Below are 19,244 nucleotides of genomic sequence, written 5' to 3'. Positions count from 1 at the left end.
ATGACTGCAGGCAACATAATTTTGTTCAGACCGAAAGGTCTGAATGACAATAAAGGATCTATCTGTCTATCTGATCTATCTATCTGACAGAGGCGTTACAAAGAGCACACAGAATGCCACAGATTTGATTGTAAATTGGAGAAAACTATGGCAGCAAAGTATAGTGAGATGCACATGGTTCTGAATTGGGAATTTGTAATGACTGGCCACCCAGGAACCATATTTTATTTTAAAAAGGCAGGTTTGAAAATGTACCTGGACACAACGAATATAAACATAATGCTCTACAGTGCAATGATCAAACAAAGATGTAAACTCAGAGGGGTGCAGCAAATGGGGGCAAATAATAATGAACGTACAACATCATTGAGCTCGGAAAAATCCACTTCCAAAGTCACAAGATTTCTGAATTCAGCCGAATGGCCTCGTCCTGCACCTATTGTCTATGTTTTTCTAGCTCTAACTGCAATTAACAATTAAAAATATTACTTAGTGAACTGTTTGATTGCCACATGATACTAGATACTCCAGCTGTCAACATTTTAACATTGTTAACATCTTACAGACTGAACTCCAGTGGAAGAACAAAGCAAGAATGAGGGTTTTACAGTTCTTTCCTAATGGTAAACCAATGACACAATACCTCAAATCTCTGAGAGCTGACTTTCTTTCCTTTTTTGGACCATACAATTTTCGGCCTTGGGTCTCCTGAGGTTTGGCAGATAAATGACGCAACCCCTCCAGAGGCTCCCGTCTGGTCAATGGGAGTTCTTGTAAACTTTGGTGGTGCTATAAAAAAAGAAAGCAATAAATCAGATTCCTTGATAACATCAGTCTCAGTTGCCATGTATTACTACATTTCATTAAACAAATTGAACTATGATATCACCAGTCTGCTAGATTTGTGGGAACTTTTAAAAACTGCACTATTTCAAGTTCATGTCCATGATAGCAAAGGTATTTGCAGAAGACATCTCCAGTGTGAATTCCATGGGGCCCAACAATATTCGGACCATAAATACATTCAGATTCTAGATTAATGATGACTTAGCATTTTAAAAATGTTATTCCAATGTTTTAAAAGTTCCTACATCAGTTAGTTATTATAATTATTTATTGGATTTGTTGATATTAATTGAAGTCCCTTATTTCATGGCATTTGGATTTTGGATATTCATACCAGAGATCTTCAATTGTTCTAGTCTGTATGTGAATGCTTTCACTGAAAGGCCCAGGAAAGGTGGACTAAGATGCTAAACTATGGGTAACTCCAGACCAAAAAGAACTATTATATATTAATACTTATAGTGTTTCAATCTTAAGCGAATGATAATCAAGTCAGGAATAAAGAGTCGAGAGTGTTTACTTGTCATATGTACCGACAATAGAACAATGAATTTCTTACTTACAGGAGCCTAGCAGGTCCATAAACACTATACACACAGCTAATATATTTTCAATATTCAATAAATCTATAACTATAATACTAGTGCAAAAATAAAACTGCAAAGTGCAACCAAAGACTTAAATTGGCAAATTGTGCAGCCAACTGCATCCTCAGCTGGAAGATTATTTTTTGCATAGTTAATACTTTCCTCCAATGTAGACGAACATGAAAGAAAAATTGGAAAATAATGTCTGACATGGTCCAACGCGGAATACAATAGTCTGTGCAGCACATCTGACCATGAATTAATGTAATGGTTCCACATTGGAATCAGCAACATGATCACAAAGTGACCAAATCTGCGAACTGGTACCATGCAGAAGTGAAAATGTCTTCCACTGCATGCCATTAGATCAAACAGGGAAGATTGCCTGCAATTTTCTTAACTGGAGTCAAAATTGTGCAACGATTTTAGAAATGCTGGAGTAACTCAGCAGGTCAGGGGGCATCACTGGAGAACATGGATTGGGGACATTTCACCTTCTTTTAGGAATGTCTGCCTATCTGCTCCCTGCCGAGGGACAATCCTGGTTAAGAGTGCCAATTTGTCTTCATCCATTGATTTGAATGCATAGAAAGTCAGTCATTAAGGTCCTGCAATGTTCTGACCTGCTCTCTATTCGAGTCCAGCACCAGCTCTGAAAGATCTCAGCTCTGCAGTAATGCCCAATACTCAATCAAATAAGTGAACAAATGGTTAAATGGGGTTAAAAAGAATGAGAAGTAATCTTATTGAAACATAGAGGATTCTTGGGGTGTGTAACAGGTTAGATGTTGAGATGTTGTAAGAGAATTGTAAATTAGGGCATGTAGTTATAAAATGAGGGAATGGTTATTTAAAACTGAAGTGTGTAGGAACCTTCCTGGAGAGGATTGGTAAATGAGGAGATGTAAACGAGAAGGGGATCAGTCATGGTCATATTAAAAGATTGGGCAAGCTAAGGGGGGCCAAGTCGCTCCTATTTTTTGATGTTCTTGAGATCAAGCATGTCCAATAGACCTTCCTGTGCATATGAAATGACAAAAGTACCAACGAAAAGACAGAATTAATTTGAGGTAGCACAGAGGTATATGGAAATAAACAAATGTCTCTAAACAAGGTTAAGTAAAATCTGACAGCTTACAGTTCAAAACAGTGGTGGAGGATGAGTGATTTTTTTTTCATAACAACTAAGAGTAGAGTGTTGATGCTTTATGATTGAGAATATGTGGAAGTGTGTATGTAGACTGCTAATGGACTAAAAGTTGTTTCAACTTTTATCAAACAATTTTATAATTTGTCTCAGATGTTAACCTTCCAACTCCTGGCATTGTCAACGGCGGTTCCACCTTTTCATCCAGTGGTGGAGAGTTTTTGGTGATTAGATTAATTTGTATCAAATTCAACTGAAGACTGGTCATTATAATCCACACTGAACAAATGCGTTTCTGTGTGATGCAAAGGTGTTCAAATGAATTACACCGTTCATGTTGTATCCATGAGACGTTGCAGTAATAAGCGGTGTTAACCTTGTGTTTTTTAAAACAGTGGATATTGAATTAGTAAGGGCAAGCTGAGAACCTGCACATGGGTTTTGCTTAAGAATATAATACCAACAACCCACAGTGGTTTGTGACAGTGACAGTGGTTTGATAAAGTTAGTCAACTGTGCATTTAGACCAAGAATGTGTTTGTCAATATGGAGGAATTCCCTCATTTGGTGCTAAAAGCACAACAGCGGTGATAATGCTTCCACAAAAGTGCTCTTGCCGTGCTAAAAGTGTTACACTCCGATGTACATGTGCCAAAGCTATTAAAAAATATAAAATCAACAGGGTGAGGACATAGCAGTTCAAGTATTATCGGTATGGGAAGAAAATAAAACTGATCACTTAGCAAAAAGCGCAAACAAAGAAATGTATTTTAGTCTGGCAGTTAGCGACTCTTATCAACTTCTACAGATATATCCTAGAAGGCATCCTATCGGAATGCATCACAGTTTAGTTTGGCAGCAGCTCTGCCCAAGACCACAAATAATCATAGAGAATTGTGGATTCTCATTAGTCCATCACCACAAACCAGCCTCTCCCCCAACACCACCCTCTCACCCGCCCCATCGACCCATCTACACTGCACGATGCCTTTGGAAAACACCCAAAATAATCAAGAACCATTTTCATCTTGGTAATCTCCTCTTCTTTCCTCTCCTGTCAGATGGAAAATAAGCAAGTTTTTAAAGCGGGTATAAGTGGATTCAGGAACAGTTTCTTCCTCACTGTTATCAGGCAACTAAATGGTCTGCTCTTAAGCTGGGGGTAGTCTCAATAGAAGATTATTTTGAGTGCTATGTTGGGGCAGTTTTGGGTAACCAAACATCCAATAAGACTGACCCATGAGCACACTGCCACGTTATTTAGATATTCTTAGTAGATGTAGGAGGTTTCTTTACCCAAAACTGCCCCAATATGGCACTCAAAGGAAAGTTATATCCTTTTCTCACTATTCCCAGCCTTGTGTTAACTATCACTGGTACCTGACCAACTTAGATCGACATAGGTACAGCTGGTCAGGGCTGTCGCAGGAGATGCAAGTCTTATTTTGCATCACTGGAGCTTGTCCCTCTCACCTTGCAGTCTAATCACTCTCATGCAAGCTCTTTACTTTCTTCATTGACTGCTTTATTTTTGATTAAAATAACTCCAAATGTACTCCTACATCTTTGACCCAGCCCTGAACTTCAGAGGCTGGATTGCAGCTGTAAATAGCTCACGCTGAAATATTAGCATGCAAGTGTCGATGGACTGCTGGCAGCTATCTATAACCTTGACTGACAAATCAGGGAGCGACTGGAACAGTTCATTGCTCACTGACTCCTGTCAATGTGCGGTAATGCAAATGCCCATGAACTATCCCATTGTGATCGGTTACAAAGCAACACGTAACAGGTCGTCATTCTCATTTTCAATCTTTTCATTGATCAATAGCTGGGTGGGGAATTGTAGAACACACATCGGTCCAGAAATTCAGTTGTAAGACACATTGCATGCCCTGAAATTGATGAGTCAGATTAACTGTGCCATAAATCGTGGAAGAATTTGGTTACATATCATAAGATTATAAGATCATAAATGATAGGAGCAGAATTAGGCCATTTGGCCTATCAAGTCTACTCCACCATTCAATCATGGCTGATCTATCTCCCCCTCATAACCCCATTCTCCTGCCTTCTCCCCATAACCTCCCGTACTAATCAAGAATCTATCTAAAGGGGCTGTCCCACTGTGGCGACCTAATCCGCGAGTTCTGGCGATTTGCCCTCGACATACTTGCAGCCGGGTCGACACGAGGTCCTAGGAGGTCTTTGTAACTCTCCTTCATGCTCAACATGTTGAAAAATGCCCACGAGTAAAAAAAGGTCACCATGGAAAAAATCGATACTTTTTTTACTCGTTGTTTAGTCGAAGTAGGTCTTAGTAGGTTGCCGTGTTATTCGTAGGTAATTGAGGGTAGTCAAAGGTAATCATAGATAGTCTTCAACATAGTCGAAGGGAGGTCGAAGGAGATCGTCTTCATCCTCTACTATTCGGAGTCCATTTTTCCCGAAGCTAGTCGAAGGGAGTCTTCAACATAGTCGAAGGAGGTGGAAGGAGGTCTTCAACATGACATTTTTTCAAACTCTCCTAAACTCGCGAATTAGGTCGCCGCAGTGGGACAGCCCCTTATCTCTGCCTTAAATATATCCACTGATTATATGTCTGGTTGCATATTAGGTTCCTTGAACCACAACAGAAGGGATAAAACTTTAATTGCAGACCTTGCACTTGTGTTTTTTCAGCTACCCTTTCTCTGTAACAGCAACACTATAATGGTGCCTGCCATTCAAATGAAAGCTCCTGATCTTCATTGTAGACACAAGGAACTGCAGATACTGGTTCACAAAATAAGGCACAAAGCAAACAGTGTGCACTTTACCCCCACACTCAAGGCATGCACAGCCCCTCAAGCGGGTGAATTGATCAACTATTCACAGTTCAATACTCAAGAAAGACAACCTGATGTACCTCATTTGGCCAATACTGATATTTTCAGGCTGATTTAAAATGATTTCCTTCTACCACAGCATTTTTAGTTTCCAGTCCTATCCCATAAATGGTTTCTACTTACTGACGATTCCTCAACAACCCAGCGGAAGCCGTGCTTTAGATAAGAATCACCTTTATCAAGAAGCATTTCCTTTCGATAATTTCAATTAAAGCAGAAAACTGATCCCTCTGATCCACTCAACAACAGATCCTATACACTGAGATAAATAGGTGGCACTGTTCTTCCAGAAGCACTGACATTCATTTAAAGAACTGGCTTCAAGTGCCTCAAGAGGTAGTGCTGATTATTAATCCCTTGAGGGCTGCTTAACATGGCTTCCAAATTCCACCCTGAACTGACCCTCTCTGGTCACAGAATCTGTAAATTGGCTTTGCAAACATTAGAACAAGAGTAAGCCAGTGAAACTGCGTTATTATTTCCACATTATTCTCTGCAAATGCAATTACTCGTGCCTTAGGGAGGTGAGTGTGATGTAGAGCAAAGGAAACAGCTCCTTTGGCCCACCGTATCTATGCGGCCATTGTACTTACTTATTCTACTCCTATTTACCCACATTTGATTCATATTGTTCTCTGTCTTGGTGCTTGTCCAGGTGCTTGGTTTAGTTTAGTTTAGTTTGGAGACGCAGCGCGGAAACAGGCCTTTCAGCCCACCGGGTCCGCACCGACCAGCGATCCCCGCTATTAACACAATCCTACACACACTGGGGACAATTTTTACATTTACCAAGCCAATCTACCTACACACTTGTACGTCTTTGGAGTGTGGGAGGAAACCAAAGATCTAGGAGAAAAGCCACACAGGTCACGGGGAGAATATACAAACTGAATTCAGACAGCACCGATAGTAAGGATCGAACCCACGTCTCTGGCATTGGAAGTGCTGTATGGCAGCAACTCTACCTCTGTGCAACCATGCATCTTAAATGTTGTGAGAGTACCTGCTTCAACCAATTGTACCAGTCATGAGTTCTGGAATTTTGGCATGTTCGGGACTGACATTGTGGGCTGAAGGGCCTGTTCCTGTGCTGTACTACTCTATGTTCTATTTCAATGACACGCTCTGCTCCACGAGATGAGAGCAGAGACCATCAATGAAATAGGACATAGGACATGAAGTAAACATTGAGTAAATGATTTATTGTTACATCAACTAATGGCAGGTGGTTAGCCAGCTCCTAGACATAGATGTAAAAAGATCTGAAAAGGTACAGAAATCCATCCGTGCCATTCAGGCTCCCTCCCACAGTGCCACGCTGCTTAGAATATATCGAACATAGAAAAGTACAGCACAAGAACAGCCCCTTCAACCCACAATGTCTGTGCTAAAGATGTTAGAGAGATCCCACATCCCTCCATTCTTTGCATATTCATGTGCCTATCCAAAAGTCTTTTAAATGCCACCAACGTTCAAACACCAACCCAGGCAGTGGGTTCCAGGCATTCACCACCCTCTCTGTAAAAAACTGGGCATTCTCAACAGGATATCTCCCGGTTGCTTAGACCCACATCTAAGAATTTAGCAACCAATTTCCTGTGAACTGCTGTTGAAATTGCCGTACTAGGCCACGATGCAACTAATCTGGATATGTTCCATACATATCTGTAGAATCTGTACTGTGCAATTGTAATTTTCAGAACTTGGTGAACTTGATAAAGAGGTAGCACAAGCACAATAGATAGAGTGGCCTCCTACTGTCCTCTACATTGCATGAATTTCTCCTTAGAAAACTCTCGGGATCAGCAGATGACGTGGAGTTAAATCTTATACCTCTGGTATGTGCAATTGATTTCATTCATAGAACTACAGTAGGCCAAATAATAAATATGATCTCATCAAATGACACCATGGACTATTTGAATTAAGGCCAGAAATCCATCTGGGTAGCACTGAAATAAAATGGCATTGCAAAGATGATTGTGTAATTTTGCGCACAAATCTGTTTTTTAATGCCACTCCTTCACATTGTTCCTTAACGTGCAAGTTATTCTTGTTCCCTTTAGTCTTCTCGTCATGGGATCATGCAGCACAGAAACAGCCCATTTGGCCCAACATGTCTACACTGTCCACCGGCCACCCATTCATATTAATCCCAACTTCCAGCACTTGGGCCATAGTCTTCCATATCTACGGAGACATGAGTCTGCCGATGCCAGAGCCTGAGCAAAAAACACACTGCTGGAGGCACTCAGAGGGTCAGGCAGCATCTGCTGAGAGAAATGGACAGATGACATTTTGAGTTAGGACCTTTCTTCAGACTGATGGAAACAGACATGGGATAATTAACATTTAAATGCAAACATCGTAAGTTGGAAATGCAACCGAAATGCAACCAAACCGAGTTCCCACAGGGCAGAAGATGCCTGCAGCAGCCGGCAACTCCATCCCATCAGTCTACCCAACGTGCACTTGTATCTACGGGCTGTGCCTGTGTCTGTAAATTGGGGACGACCTGTAATCAATGGTGCAATGACAAAATCACAAAATGAAAATCGTTGCAAGTTGCAATGTGTCAGAATGCGATTTTGGGCTATAGACAATAGGTGCAGGAATAGGCCATTCGGCCCTTCGAGCCAGCATCACCATTCAATGTGATCATGGCTGATCATCCCCAATCAATACCCCGTTCCTGCCTTCTTCCCAAATCATTTGGCTCCGCTATCTTTAAGAGCCATATCTAGCTCTCTCTTGAAAGTATCCAGAGAACCGCCTCCACCGCCCTCTGAAGTAGAGATTTTGTTGGGAGAGAGAAAAACATGGCATCACTTTCCATTGCAAGAGGACACCATCCTTTCTTTCTGCAAGCAAAGGCTGTCTCTTGTTCAATTTTCATTCCTGACCAAGTAGATCGTCCACTGTCCTGGAGAATGCCAGAAAAACATGGTACAGGAGATAGGTAGACACAAAATGCTGGAGTAACTCAGCGGGTGAGGCAGCATATCTGGAGAGAAGGAATGGGCGGCATTTCGGGTCGAGACCCTTCTTCAGACTGATGTCAGGGGAGGGGGCAGGACAAAGATAGAATGTAATCGGAGACAGTAAAGGGCCTGTTCCACTTGGCAATTTTTTCGGCGACTGCCGGCATCATTGGCTGACATATCAGGTCACCGAAAATGTTGCGGCGTGATGACGTATGACGCGTGGTGTTTTTTCAAGTGTTGCAACATTTTTTTTGTCGCCGCTGGATTTTGAAATGTTCAAAATCGTTTGGGGACACTGATATGACGCCCGCTGTCACCGAAAAAAATCGCCAAGTAGGACAGCCCTTAAGGCTAGTGGGAGAACTGCAAATTGGAGGAACAGCACCTCATATTTCGCTTGCGTAGTTTACACCCCAGCGGTGTGAACATTGACCTGTCTAACTTCATATAGCACTTGCTTTCTCTCGCCACCCATTTCCCCTTCCCAGTTCTCCCACTAGACTAACTGTCTCTGACCACATTCTATCTTTGACCCACCCCCTCCTCTGAAACAGGTCTGAAGAAGGGCCTCGACCCGAAACGTCATCCATTCCTTCTCTCCAGAGATGCTGCCTCACCCGCTGAGTTACTCCAGCATTTTGTGTTCTCCTTCGATTGAAACCAGCATCTGCAGTTCTTTCTTACACATCTGGTACATTAGATATACAGCCACAAATGCAACCATACTCCAGTCTATACCTCTGTTGTCAGAAGCTGACCAAAACAGGTATTTGAAAATATTCCACATTTGAACCAAATATGGATGCCATTTTAGTGAACCCGCCAATCATTTCCGATGTGATATAAGACAGGAAAACAGCTCAACCTTTCAACTTAATTAACACATGGACATTTGTGTTAAATTGAGCCCGCATATCACTTTCAGACATTTCCACTTAGAACAGCAAATTCTTGATGCTTGTCACTTTGAGAAATGCATGTGATACATTTGTGTTAATGATCTGGCACGTTTGATCAAATATAACTCCGGGAAATAAGTGAGAAAGCAACGTTGGATTTACTGTAAACTTTATGAGTTGAGACAAAGTGGCAGGGGTCGAACACAAAAGGGTACCAGAAGTTACATTACTTTGGGAATACACTAGATGCCAAAGCTATGATGGTGCATTTATTTAAGTATCTGACATGTACACAGAACACCCATTATTGCTCCATTCATTCAAATGCTAATGGGAAGAAAATAATTCAGGCTCTTCCTATTCAAGAAAACCATAACTGATTTAAAAAAAAAACATGGTATCATGCTGAATACACTGCAGTTTATCTTGGAAAATGTTTCCAGAATGACTGTTTTGCAATAAAAACACTGGTAAAATGTCACTCATTTTAATAACATTTCCTCCATTTAGTGAGAGTTGGCAGCACTCACATCTGATTGGTAAATGAGTCAAATAAAAGATAAAGCCATCAAAGTGTGAAAATTCTGCACAGATAGAAAGTTATCATTGGGAAAAAACAATGAATTTAGACTGACTGCAGAGAATGCTGACTTTGAAAAACTGACAAGAAAATAGTAAACTGAGAACGTGTTTGAGAAGAATGTGTACTCTGCCTTTCAGATGACATGAATCCCAAATTAAACATTGATCTAGTTTCAGCATCAGAAATCATTGACGTATGGCAAAATTAAAAGAAGAGCAGTCTTCTTGCACATTTCTTCAAACTTGCCAAGATATACTGACAGTTTTGTACTTTAGGATCATTCCTGGAAACGTTTGAAGAGTCAGAAACCATGTTTCTGATGACCCTTAAAGCAGGCAAATGTTAAAAGCTGTGACCATATTAGTCCAAATTCAATGCAAGTCCTGGATGTGAGGGATCATCACTACAGATGTCACTGGGTTCTATCAACTAGGGCAGCGGCACACTGGTGCAGCTGGTAGAGCTGCTGCCTCAGCACCAGAGATGTGGTTTCGATCCTGACCTTGAGTGGTGTCTGTGTGGATTATGCTTGTTCTTCCTGTGACCGAGTGGGTTTCCGCTGGGTATTCCAGTGCCCTCCCACATCCCAAAGACGTGCTGGTTTGTACATACAGCATAGAAACGGGCCCTTCGGCCCTGAATGCTTGTGTCAAACATGATGCCCAATTTTCCCAATCGCACCTGCCTGTACATGATCCATATTCCTTGCACTTCCACATGCCTATTTAAAAGGCTTTTACATGCCACTATCATATCTGCCTCCATCACGACACCTGGCAATGTATTCCAGGCCCCCACCATTCTCTGAATAAAAAACTTGCAATGCACATCTCCATTAAACATTTCTCCTCTTACCTAAGAGCTATGCCCTCTGGTGTTGTTGATTTACTTCATGAGAAAAATGTTTTTGACTGTCTACCCTATCTATGCCTCCCATAATTTTATCATGTCTCCCCTCGACCTCCGACATTCCAGGGAAAATAATCCCGGTCTATCCAACACCTCTCTGAGGCTTAAATCCTCCAAACCAGGCAGCATTTTGGAAAAACCTCCTCTGCACCCTCATTAACTGTAGGTTAATTGGCCTCTGTGAATTTCCCCTAGTGTGTAGGAAGTAGATGAAAAAGTGGGATAACATAGAACTAGAATGAACGGGTGATCGACTGTCGGTGTGAACTTGTTGGCCGAAGGGCCGTTTTCACGCTGTATTTCATGCTGTTGGTACAGGTTCACTATCCTGCTCATAGTTTGCAAGGGCAGATTCAGCAATGGTTGGTTCTGAAAGCTATACGAGTGCACTCAACATAAACAATCAGTGGTTTGTGGCGAGCAACCAAAAACAAAGCCTGTGCTTTTTAAAATGTATAAATGTTTTGAGTATTTGGGCTTGGCTAGAAAGACCAGCATTTATTTCCACTTCCCCAATGCCCTTGGGAAGGGGGTTGTGAGCCACCTTTTAAAAATAATGTGGTCCATCTGGTGAAGGCAGGAGGGAGTTCCAGGAAGTAGACAAAGTGATAACGGTGGAATGACAGTCAGGATGTGTACCATTGGAGAGGAATGTCCAGGTGATGATACTCCATCCACCTGCTCTCCGGGACTCTCTGCATGGGGAACATTTATGGATTTGTGAGGTACTGTTGGAAAAGGACAAAATGAGTAACTGCTCTGCATTTTATACAAGAGTTCAAGAGTTTTATTGTCATGTGCCCCTGATAGGACAATGAAATTCTTGCTTTGCTTTAGCACACCGGAACATAGTAGGCACGAATGCTGAACAAATCAGTGTGTCCATATATCATTGCATAAATATATACACACATGAATAATTAACTTGATAAAGGCAATAAACAGATTATTGGCTATTAATGTTCAGAGTTTTGTCTGAGCCGAGTTTAATAGACTGATGGCTGTGTGGAAGTAGCTGTTCCTGAACCTGGTCGTTGCAGTCGTCAGGCTCCTGTACCTTCTACCTGAAGGTAGTAGGGAGATGAGTGCATGGCCCGGATGGTGTGGGTCCTTGATGATACTACCAGCCTTTTTGAGGCAGCGACTGTGATAGATCCCCTCGATGGAAGGGAGGTCAGAGCCAATGATGGACTGGGCAGTGTTTACTACTTTTTGTAGTCTTTTCCGCTCCAAGGGGCTCAAGTTTCCGAACCAAGCCACAATGCAACCAGTCAGCATGCTCTCTACTGTGCACCTGTAGAAGTTAGAGAGAGTCCTCCTTGACATACCGACTCTCTGTAATCTTCTCAGGAAGTGGAGGCGCTGATGTGCTTTATTTATGATTGCATCAGAGTACTCGGACCAGGAAAGATCTTCAGAGATATGCACGCCCAGGAATTTGAAGCTTTTGACCCTTTCCACCATCGACCCATTGATATAAATGGGACTTTGGGTCCCCATCCTCCCCCTTCCACAGTCCACACTCAGTTTCTTGGTTTTGCTGGTGTTGAGGGCCAGGTTATTGTGCTGGCACCATTTGGTCAGTCAGTCGATCTCTCTTCTGTACTCTGACTCGTCCCCATCAGTGATACGTCCCACAACAGTGGTATCGTCAGCGAACTTAATGATGGAGTTCGCACTATGACCGGCTACGCAGTCATGAGTATAGAGCGAGTACAGCAGGGGGCTAAGGATATTTCTACAAATACGAACTGACTATGGTCTGTGAATGAGAAAGTCGAGGATCCAATTGCAGAGGGATGCGCAGAGGCCCAGTTCTGCGAGTTTGGTAAACAGCTTGGAGGGGATGATTGTATTAAATGCAGAGCTGTAATCAATGAATAACAGCCTGACATATGAGTTTTTGTTGTCCAAGTGGTCCAGAGCGGAGTGGAGAGCCAGCGAGATTGCATCCACCGTTGATCTGTTGTGGCGGTAAGCGAACTGCAGAGGGTCCAGGTTTTTGATTTGCGCCATGATCAACCTCTCCAAGCACTTCATCACCACAGACGTTCGTGCCACTAGTCGATAGTCATTGAGGCACGTCACCTTACTCTTCTTGGGCACCGTTATAATTGATGCCCTTTTAAAGCAGGTGGGAACCTCAGAAGTGAGAGGTTGAATACGTGGTGCACACTGCACACATGATCCTTCGGCAGTGGAAGCTGTGAACATTGAGGCATTAGGGTTAACATGAAGGGAACCAGTTAAGGATTCTAGTGTTGGAAATGTGACAACAACACTCTCAGATGAGATGTCCTCATTTTTCAGGAAATGGGGGTTCCCCTCTTCGACTATAAATGAGGCTCACACCAGGGTCTCCTCTATATCCCGTAGCTCTGCTCTCACTCCCTACTCCCCCACTCGTAACAAGGGCAGAGTCCCCCTTGTCCTCACCTTCCACCCTATCAGCCGTCACATACAACAGATAATCCTCCAACATTTTTGTCACCTCCAATGGGATCCCACCACTGGCCACATCCTCCCATCACCTCCCCTTTCGGCTTTTCGCAGAGACCGTTCCCTTCATAACTCCCTGGTCAATTCATCCCTTCCAACCCAAACCATCCCCTCCCCTGGTACTTTCCCTTGCAACCGCAGGAAATGCTACACTAGTCGCTTTACCTCCACCCTCGACTCCATTCAAGGACCCAAGCAGTCTATCCAGGGGAGCCAGAGGTTCACCTGCACCTCCTCCAACCCCATCTATTGCATCCGCTGTTCCAGGTGTCAACTGCTCTACATCGGTGAGACAAAGCGCAGGCTTGATGATCGCTTCGCCCAACAACTCCGCTCAGTTTGCATTAACCAATCTGATCTCGTGGTGGCTCAGCACTTCAACTCCCCCAATCCAAATCCGACCTTTCTTTTCTGGGCCTCCTACATGGCCAGAGTGAATCCCACCACAAATTGGAGGAGCAGTATCTCATATTTCGCTTGGGTAGTTTACACCCCAGCAGTATGAACATTGACCTCCAATTTCAGGTAGTCCTTGCTTTCTCCCCCCTTCCCCTCCCCTTCCAAGCTCTCCCATAGCCTCCTGTCTCCACCTCTTCCTTCCTTTCTCCCCCTCCCCCCCCCCACATCAGTCTGAAGAAGGGTCTCGACCCGAAACGTCGCCTATTCCTTCGCTCCATAGTTGTTGCCTCACCCGCTGAGTTTCTCCAGCATTTTTGTCTACCTTCGATTTTTACAGCATCTGCAGTTCTTTCTGAAACAACACTCTCAGAGTTGTGCATCAACTGCCCAGCACCCAAAGTACAATCTAACCCCATTGTTACTTTCAGACTTTCTACCAAACTTTCTGCTTGGAATAATGTTTCTACATTCTATTTATTTAAAACTCCAGATTTTTAACTGAATTTAAATCCCACAACTGCTACGGTACGAAGTAGGACATGAACTTGCATCTTTAGATGGAGCGCATGCCTTTGGTGATTTTAACCATTACACCGTTATTCCATTACCAATTATTTAATTGCAAAATGAGGCTTTCAATACCTGGAGTGTTCATTTTAGATTAATGGCTTTAATATGATCAGTCCAATCAAGTACAACGTCCAGCATAGACCTAGTGGGCCAAAGGGCCTGTTTTGGTACTGAAAGACTCAATGACTCTGTAAAACTGATGATGGTACATCCTGAACAAAGATCCCTGCTTTTTTCCAGTGCATCTGGGTGAGCTCTGGTCTTGACTTTGAAGTGTTTGTATCTACATGTGGTATATCTAATCTGTATGGATAAAATGCAAAACAAAGCTTATCATTGTACCTCAGTACATGTGATAATAATAAATCTACACCAGAGAAAATCAAACCAGTACCTTTAACTATAAGCCTGGACATCACAAGTAATTAGATAATTATTAATAGCCATTAGGAAAACTATTAACTGTGAATGATCAACTAATTCAAGTGGCCTAAACTAATGCAGAATGCACAGGTCTGAAGCTCAACAGATGCAAACAATCTGGAAACATTGCGTACTACAAGTGTACATGAGTGGTTGGGGGAAGCTGAGAATAAAACCTAATTGGAATTTTTGTTCCACAGTGATCCACATTAGTAAATAATATCTAAGTCTGTATGGCTGTACAATTGTATTTAATTATATGTCCTTCAAGTTCCAGGTCACTTGCTGTGAACATTACTAACACTGAAATGCTGGAGCAAATACGGGCGGCACGGTGGCACAACGGTAGAGTTGCTGCCTTACAGCGCTTGCAGCGCCAATGACGCTGGTTCGATCCCGAATACGGTTGCTGGCGGTACGGAGTTTGCACGTTCTCTCCGCGACCTACGTGGGTTTTCTCCGAGATCTTCGATTCCCTCCCACATTGCAAAGACGTACAGGTTTGTAGGTTAATTGGCTTTGTGTATGTAGAAATTGTCCCTAATGTTGTTAATGTGCTGGTCGGTGGTCGGTGCAGACTTGGTAGGCCGAAAGTCCCTTTTCCGCACTGTATCTCTAAACTAAACTAAAACTAAACACTGTTGGCTTCAGCAATCTAATGTGGTCTTTGAAGTGCCAGAATATTACTATAATTGGTTTCCTTTACGGTGTGTGAATGTTAATATGAATGCCACCATTTACAGTGTTGTGGTTCACAGTGTTCTTCTCCACATAATCCGTACAATGACATGCAGAGACATCTTTATTGTGGAAAAAGCTAAAAATAAAGTTTTGCTTTCGCTGCAAATTCCTGCGTTTAGCAACAGCTTACTCTGAAGACAACTACAAATGCACCCACATCTGTTTAAGGTTCCATCAGCTCTTTCAGAAAACAAACAAACAACCAACATCTGCCAACTTCTCAAACTTCTGATGGACTGTTTAAGAATGTTAAAAATACCACATTCATCTTTGCTGCTGAACACATCATTTAAGGAACCACGCTGGGAAAATAAATACAGGGTCAGGCTGGATTTTCACACACAGGTACAAGTAGGCAAGTAACACAACGCTGTGAGACTACATTGAAGATCACTGGAGAATGTGCACAGGAGCAAAGGTACACAATTACTCAAGTTCAAGCTGCCCGTACCAGGGCCGGCCTTAGGAGGTGCGGGGCCCAATTGGGAACAATTTTGGTGAGCCCCAGGTTCCCAGCCAAGGCCTGTAGATTCATAGAAATATAATTAAAGTCTATTATAGACTTCTCCATGGTAGAATAGAAAGTAATCAAAATGTGTGCTTAAAAAGTGCATGCGACTTAATGGACCAAACAGATCTAAGCCACATTATAATATAAAATTGCATACATGTAAGCCTACAAGTAACAAACAAAATGTGTTTATCACCTCTGAAAAGTACATAGTTACAATACCACTTGTTTTAGTGACTGTGAAATGAAAAAAAAGTAATTTAATTAAATAGATCCTGGAAAATCAATTGGTGAGAAACGTGTGTGTGTGTGTGTGTGTGTGTGTGTGTGTGTGAGAGAGAGTGAAGGAGATAAGGGAGGGAGAGAGAGAAGGGAGGGAGGGAGGGAGAGAAGGAGAGAAGGGAGGGAGAGAAGGGAGGGAGGGAGAGAGAAGGGAGGAAGGGAGTAGAGAAATGAGGAAGGAGAGGAGAGAAAGAAGGGATGGAGCAAATGAGAGAAGGGAAAAGAGAGAGGAAGGAGGGATGGAAGGAGAGAAGGGAGGGAGGGAAGAAGGGAAGGAGAGAAGGGATGGTTAGGGCCGGCAGCGAGAGCGGATGCTGGGGTCTGGGCGGACAGGTGTGAGCTGAGGCCGATGTTTGTAAACGTTGCTCCAACCCCCGGCCCGGCCCTCCCTGTATTGTTCACCACGTGTCCCCGGGGAGAGAGAGAGGTGTGGGGCTGTGTGCGTGAAGCATGGCGACTCGAGGAGCGGGAGCGCTGCCGTGAGCGATCTACATGTTTAAGAAGGAACTGCAGATGCTGAAATATCGAAGGTAGACAAAAGTGCTGGAGAAAGTCAGCGGGTGCAGCAGCATCTATGGAGCGAAGGAAATAGGCAACGTTTTGGGTCGAAACCCTGCAAAGTTCAAAGGTCTCTGTAGATGGTTTATGCATGCAACCTATAATGTAGCTACCTCAATACCACTAACCACACCCAGCCATATCAGTATAACTGTGATATCCTCCCCTTGTTCCTCCCTCTTGGTTCCAGTACGCCTGAAGACTAGATGCAGTCAGTGCTGGGACGTGTGTGACATGTGCTTTAATAAAAGACTAAGTAAAGGTTACAGTGTGTCAGACTTGACTCCTTTACAGTCTCCAATGAGACAGATGGGAGATCAGGACCACACTCTGTCTGATGATTAACACAGGAACATTTGAGTGGCCAGCATCAGTTACTGTGAAGAAAGTTTAAAGGATAGAAGTATTGTGTCACAAACCCGTGCTAGAATCCACTCCAGAGAAAGAACAGGTGGAACTTGGATAAAACCAGGGTACCCATTTTCCTTTGCAGAACTGGGAGACCTTGGCAGTGAGATTCAATCTCCTAACATCTACTTCACCAGCACTGCAATGCATTGAATGCACCACACTCTCCTCACTCACCAAGCAACAATGTCGCATCAGTCCAGACAGGGAGAAAATCTTTCTCTGGTCCACAAAATCCTCACTGACCTGAAGCATCACTTCATCTCTGTCAATGTGTACAATTGCAATTTCTGTCGCAATATATTGCGCTTCTGGCAAAAAAATGAGTTGGCAATTTTACAACCATCATAGGCAACAGTTCAATTGTCAACTGTGGCACATTTACACTACTTATGGAAACCACCATCTTCTCATAAATGAGAATTAAAATATTGGGAAAATGCCTGAGGAGAGGAAAATGATTCAAGATGGCGGCAGGAGACGCAGGAAAACAATGATGTCGGGTAAGCAGGCTGGGGCCTCAGCTCTCATCCCTTCTGAAACACTCTGGGTGTTGTGAGGTCGGCTGCAGGAGGTGTCAGGGACACAGTGGTCATACGAGGCGAGGACCGGTGTGTTTATCGGTCGATGAGGCCAGATCGAGGCTTCAATGGAGTGGGCCACTGAAGCATCCTAGGGTTCAATTAGATCAAAGTGGACGGGCTCGCGGATCAGACGCGGTCTGCAACGGCACAGTAGTGGAACAACGGTGGAGAAACCTAACAATAATGTCAGGTGCCGATGCCATGACAGCAGGCCTTTATGGCAAAGTTAAGAGTCTACATTATAAATAACAAACCATTATCACACAAAATGGCACTGGAAACGTGGCGAATCTTGTGTTCTGTCACAATGTAATCTACTATTCTTACCCTCTCGTACTTAAGTATGATTGTGCCTGTGTATAGTAAGTATACATAAGTAAAGTATAGTGTTTACTGAACTGTATGCAAAATAGGAATTTCACTGTAGCTAGGTACATTATATTGTCCATTGTACATTAATAAAGTACATAAATAAAGTACCATTGGACCATTGATGGATACTAACAGAAATTGTTAAACTGTGTTTCAAAATAGAACAGTTGTGCTAGAATGAGCTGATAGGTCAAATGTGCCCTTCATCACCACAAACTTAAATGCCAAAAAATTCATCATCTATAAATGCAGTCTGCAAGATTTATTGGTTCCAATGCTTGGTTCAATGCGAAGCGAATTCTGGCAGTGGAGCAGAATGGATATTTGTTTCTACAAAGTGTTTCATGCCATTAACGTGAACTGAATTTCTAAGCGTTCATTTATTTTCTTGTGCCGATATTTGATGCAACAAAGTAGTAGATGTTATAAGATAGCAGGCAGGTTGATCTTCGTATTGGGAGACTGCGGTGTTGACTAATAAACCTTTAATGTGCAATTCTGCCAGTTATATTCTTACATGCAAATATGGTAAATATAAATGCAGAGATACAGCAAATCAATCCCTTGAGACCATTGTTATAGCTCAGCCCAACAAAAGTAAGAAATCAAGGAAAATATCATAAAGTAACGATGCTCTGATACTGGAGTTTTGTACCTATCGCATCTGCATAAGAACAAGAAGAATTTAATGTTTGAATTGGTGCAATGAGACCTGGGTTCCCTTGTACATCAGTCACTGAAAGTAATCATGCATGTGCAGCAGGCAGTCAAGAAAGCTAATGGCATGTTGGCCATTGTGAGAGGATTTGAGTTTAGGAGCAAGGAAGGACATTGTTGCTATTGATCGAGTGCAGCGTAGGTTCACCAGGTTAATTCCTGGGATGGCGGGACTGACATATGATGAAAGAATGGGTCGAGTGGCTTGGATTCACTGGAATTTAGAAGGATGAGAGGGGTCTTATAGAAACATATAAAATTCTTAATGGATTGGACAGGCTAGATGCAGGAATATTTCTCCCGATGTTGGGGGAGTCCAGAACCAGGGGTCACAGTT

The 19,244-nt window shown here is 42.8% G+C and overlaps 1 protein-coding gene across 22 annotated transcripts in view; it reads right to left on the bottom strand.

Annotated features, from left to right (window-relative positions):
* LOC129695551 (receptor-type tyrosine-protein phosphatase delta-like) overlaps nucleotides 1-19,244 on the bottom strand; it is a 570,848-nt gene that overhangs the window by 313,400 nt on the left and 238,204 nt on the right. For all 22 annotated transcript variants that reach the window (XM_055632599.1, XM_055632618.1, XM_055632598.1 and 19 more), the window contains exon 3: nucleotides 644-789. In XM_055632599.1, coding sequence (XP_055488574.1) covers nucleotides 644-789 — 146 coding nt within the window. The remainder of the gene's footprint in view (nucleotides 1-643; nucleotides 790-19,244) is intronic.

Source organism: Leucoraja erinacea, chromosome 3 (genome assembly GCF_028641065.1).
Source record: "Leucoraja erinacea ecotype New England chromosome 3, Leri_hhj_1, whole genome shotgun sequence".
Classification (NCBI taxonomy): Eukaryota; Metazoa; Chordata; class Chondrichthyes; order Rajiformes; family Rajidae; genus Leucoraja; species Leucoraja erinaceus.
This window is presented reverse-complemented; position numbering and strand designations above follow the sequence as displayed.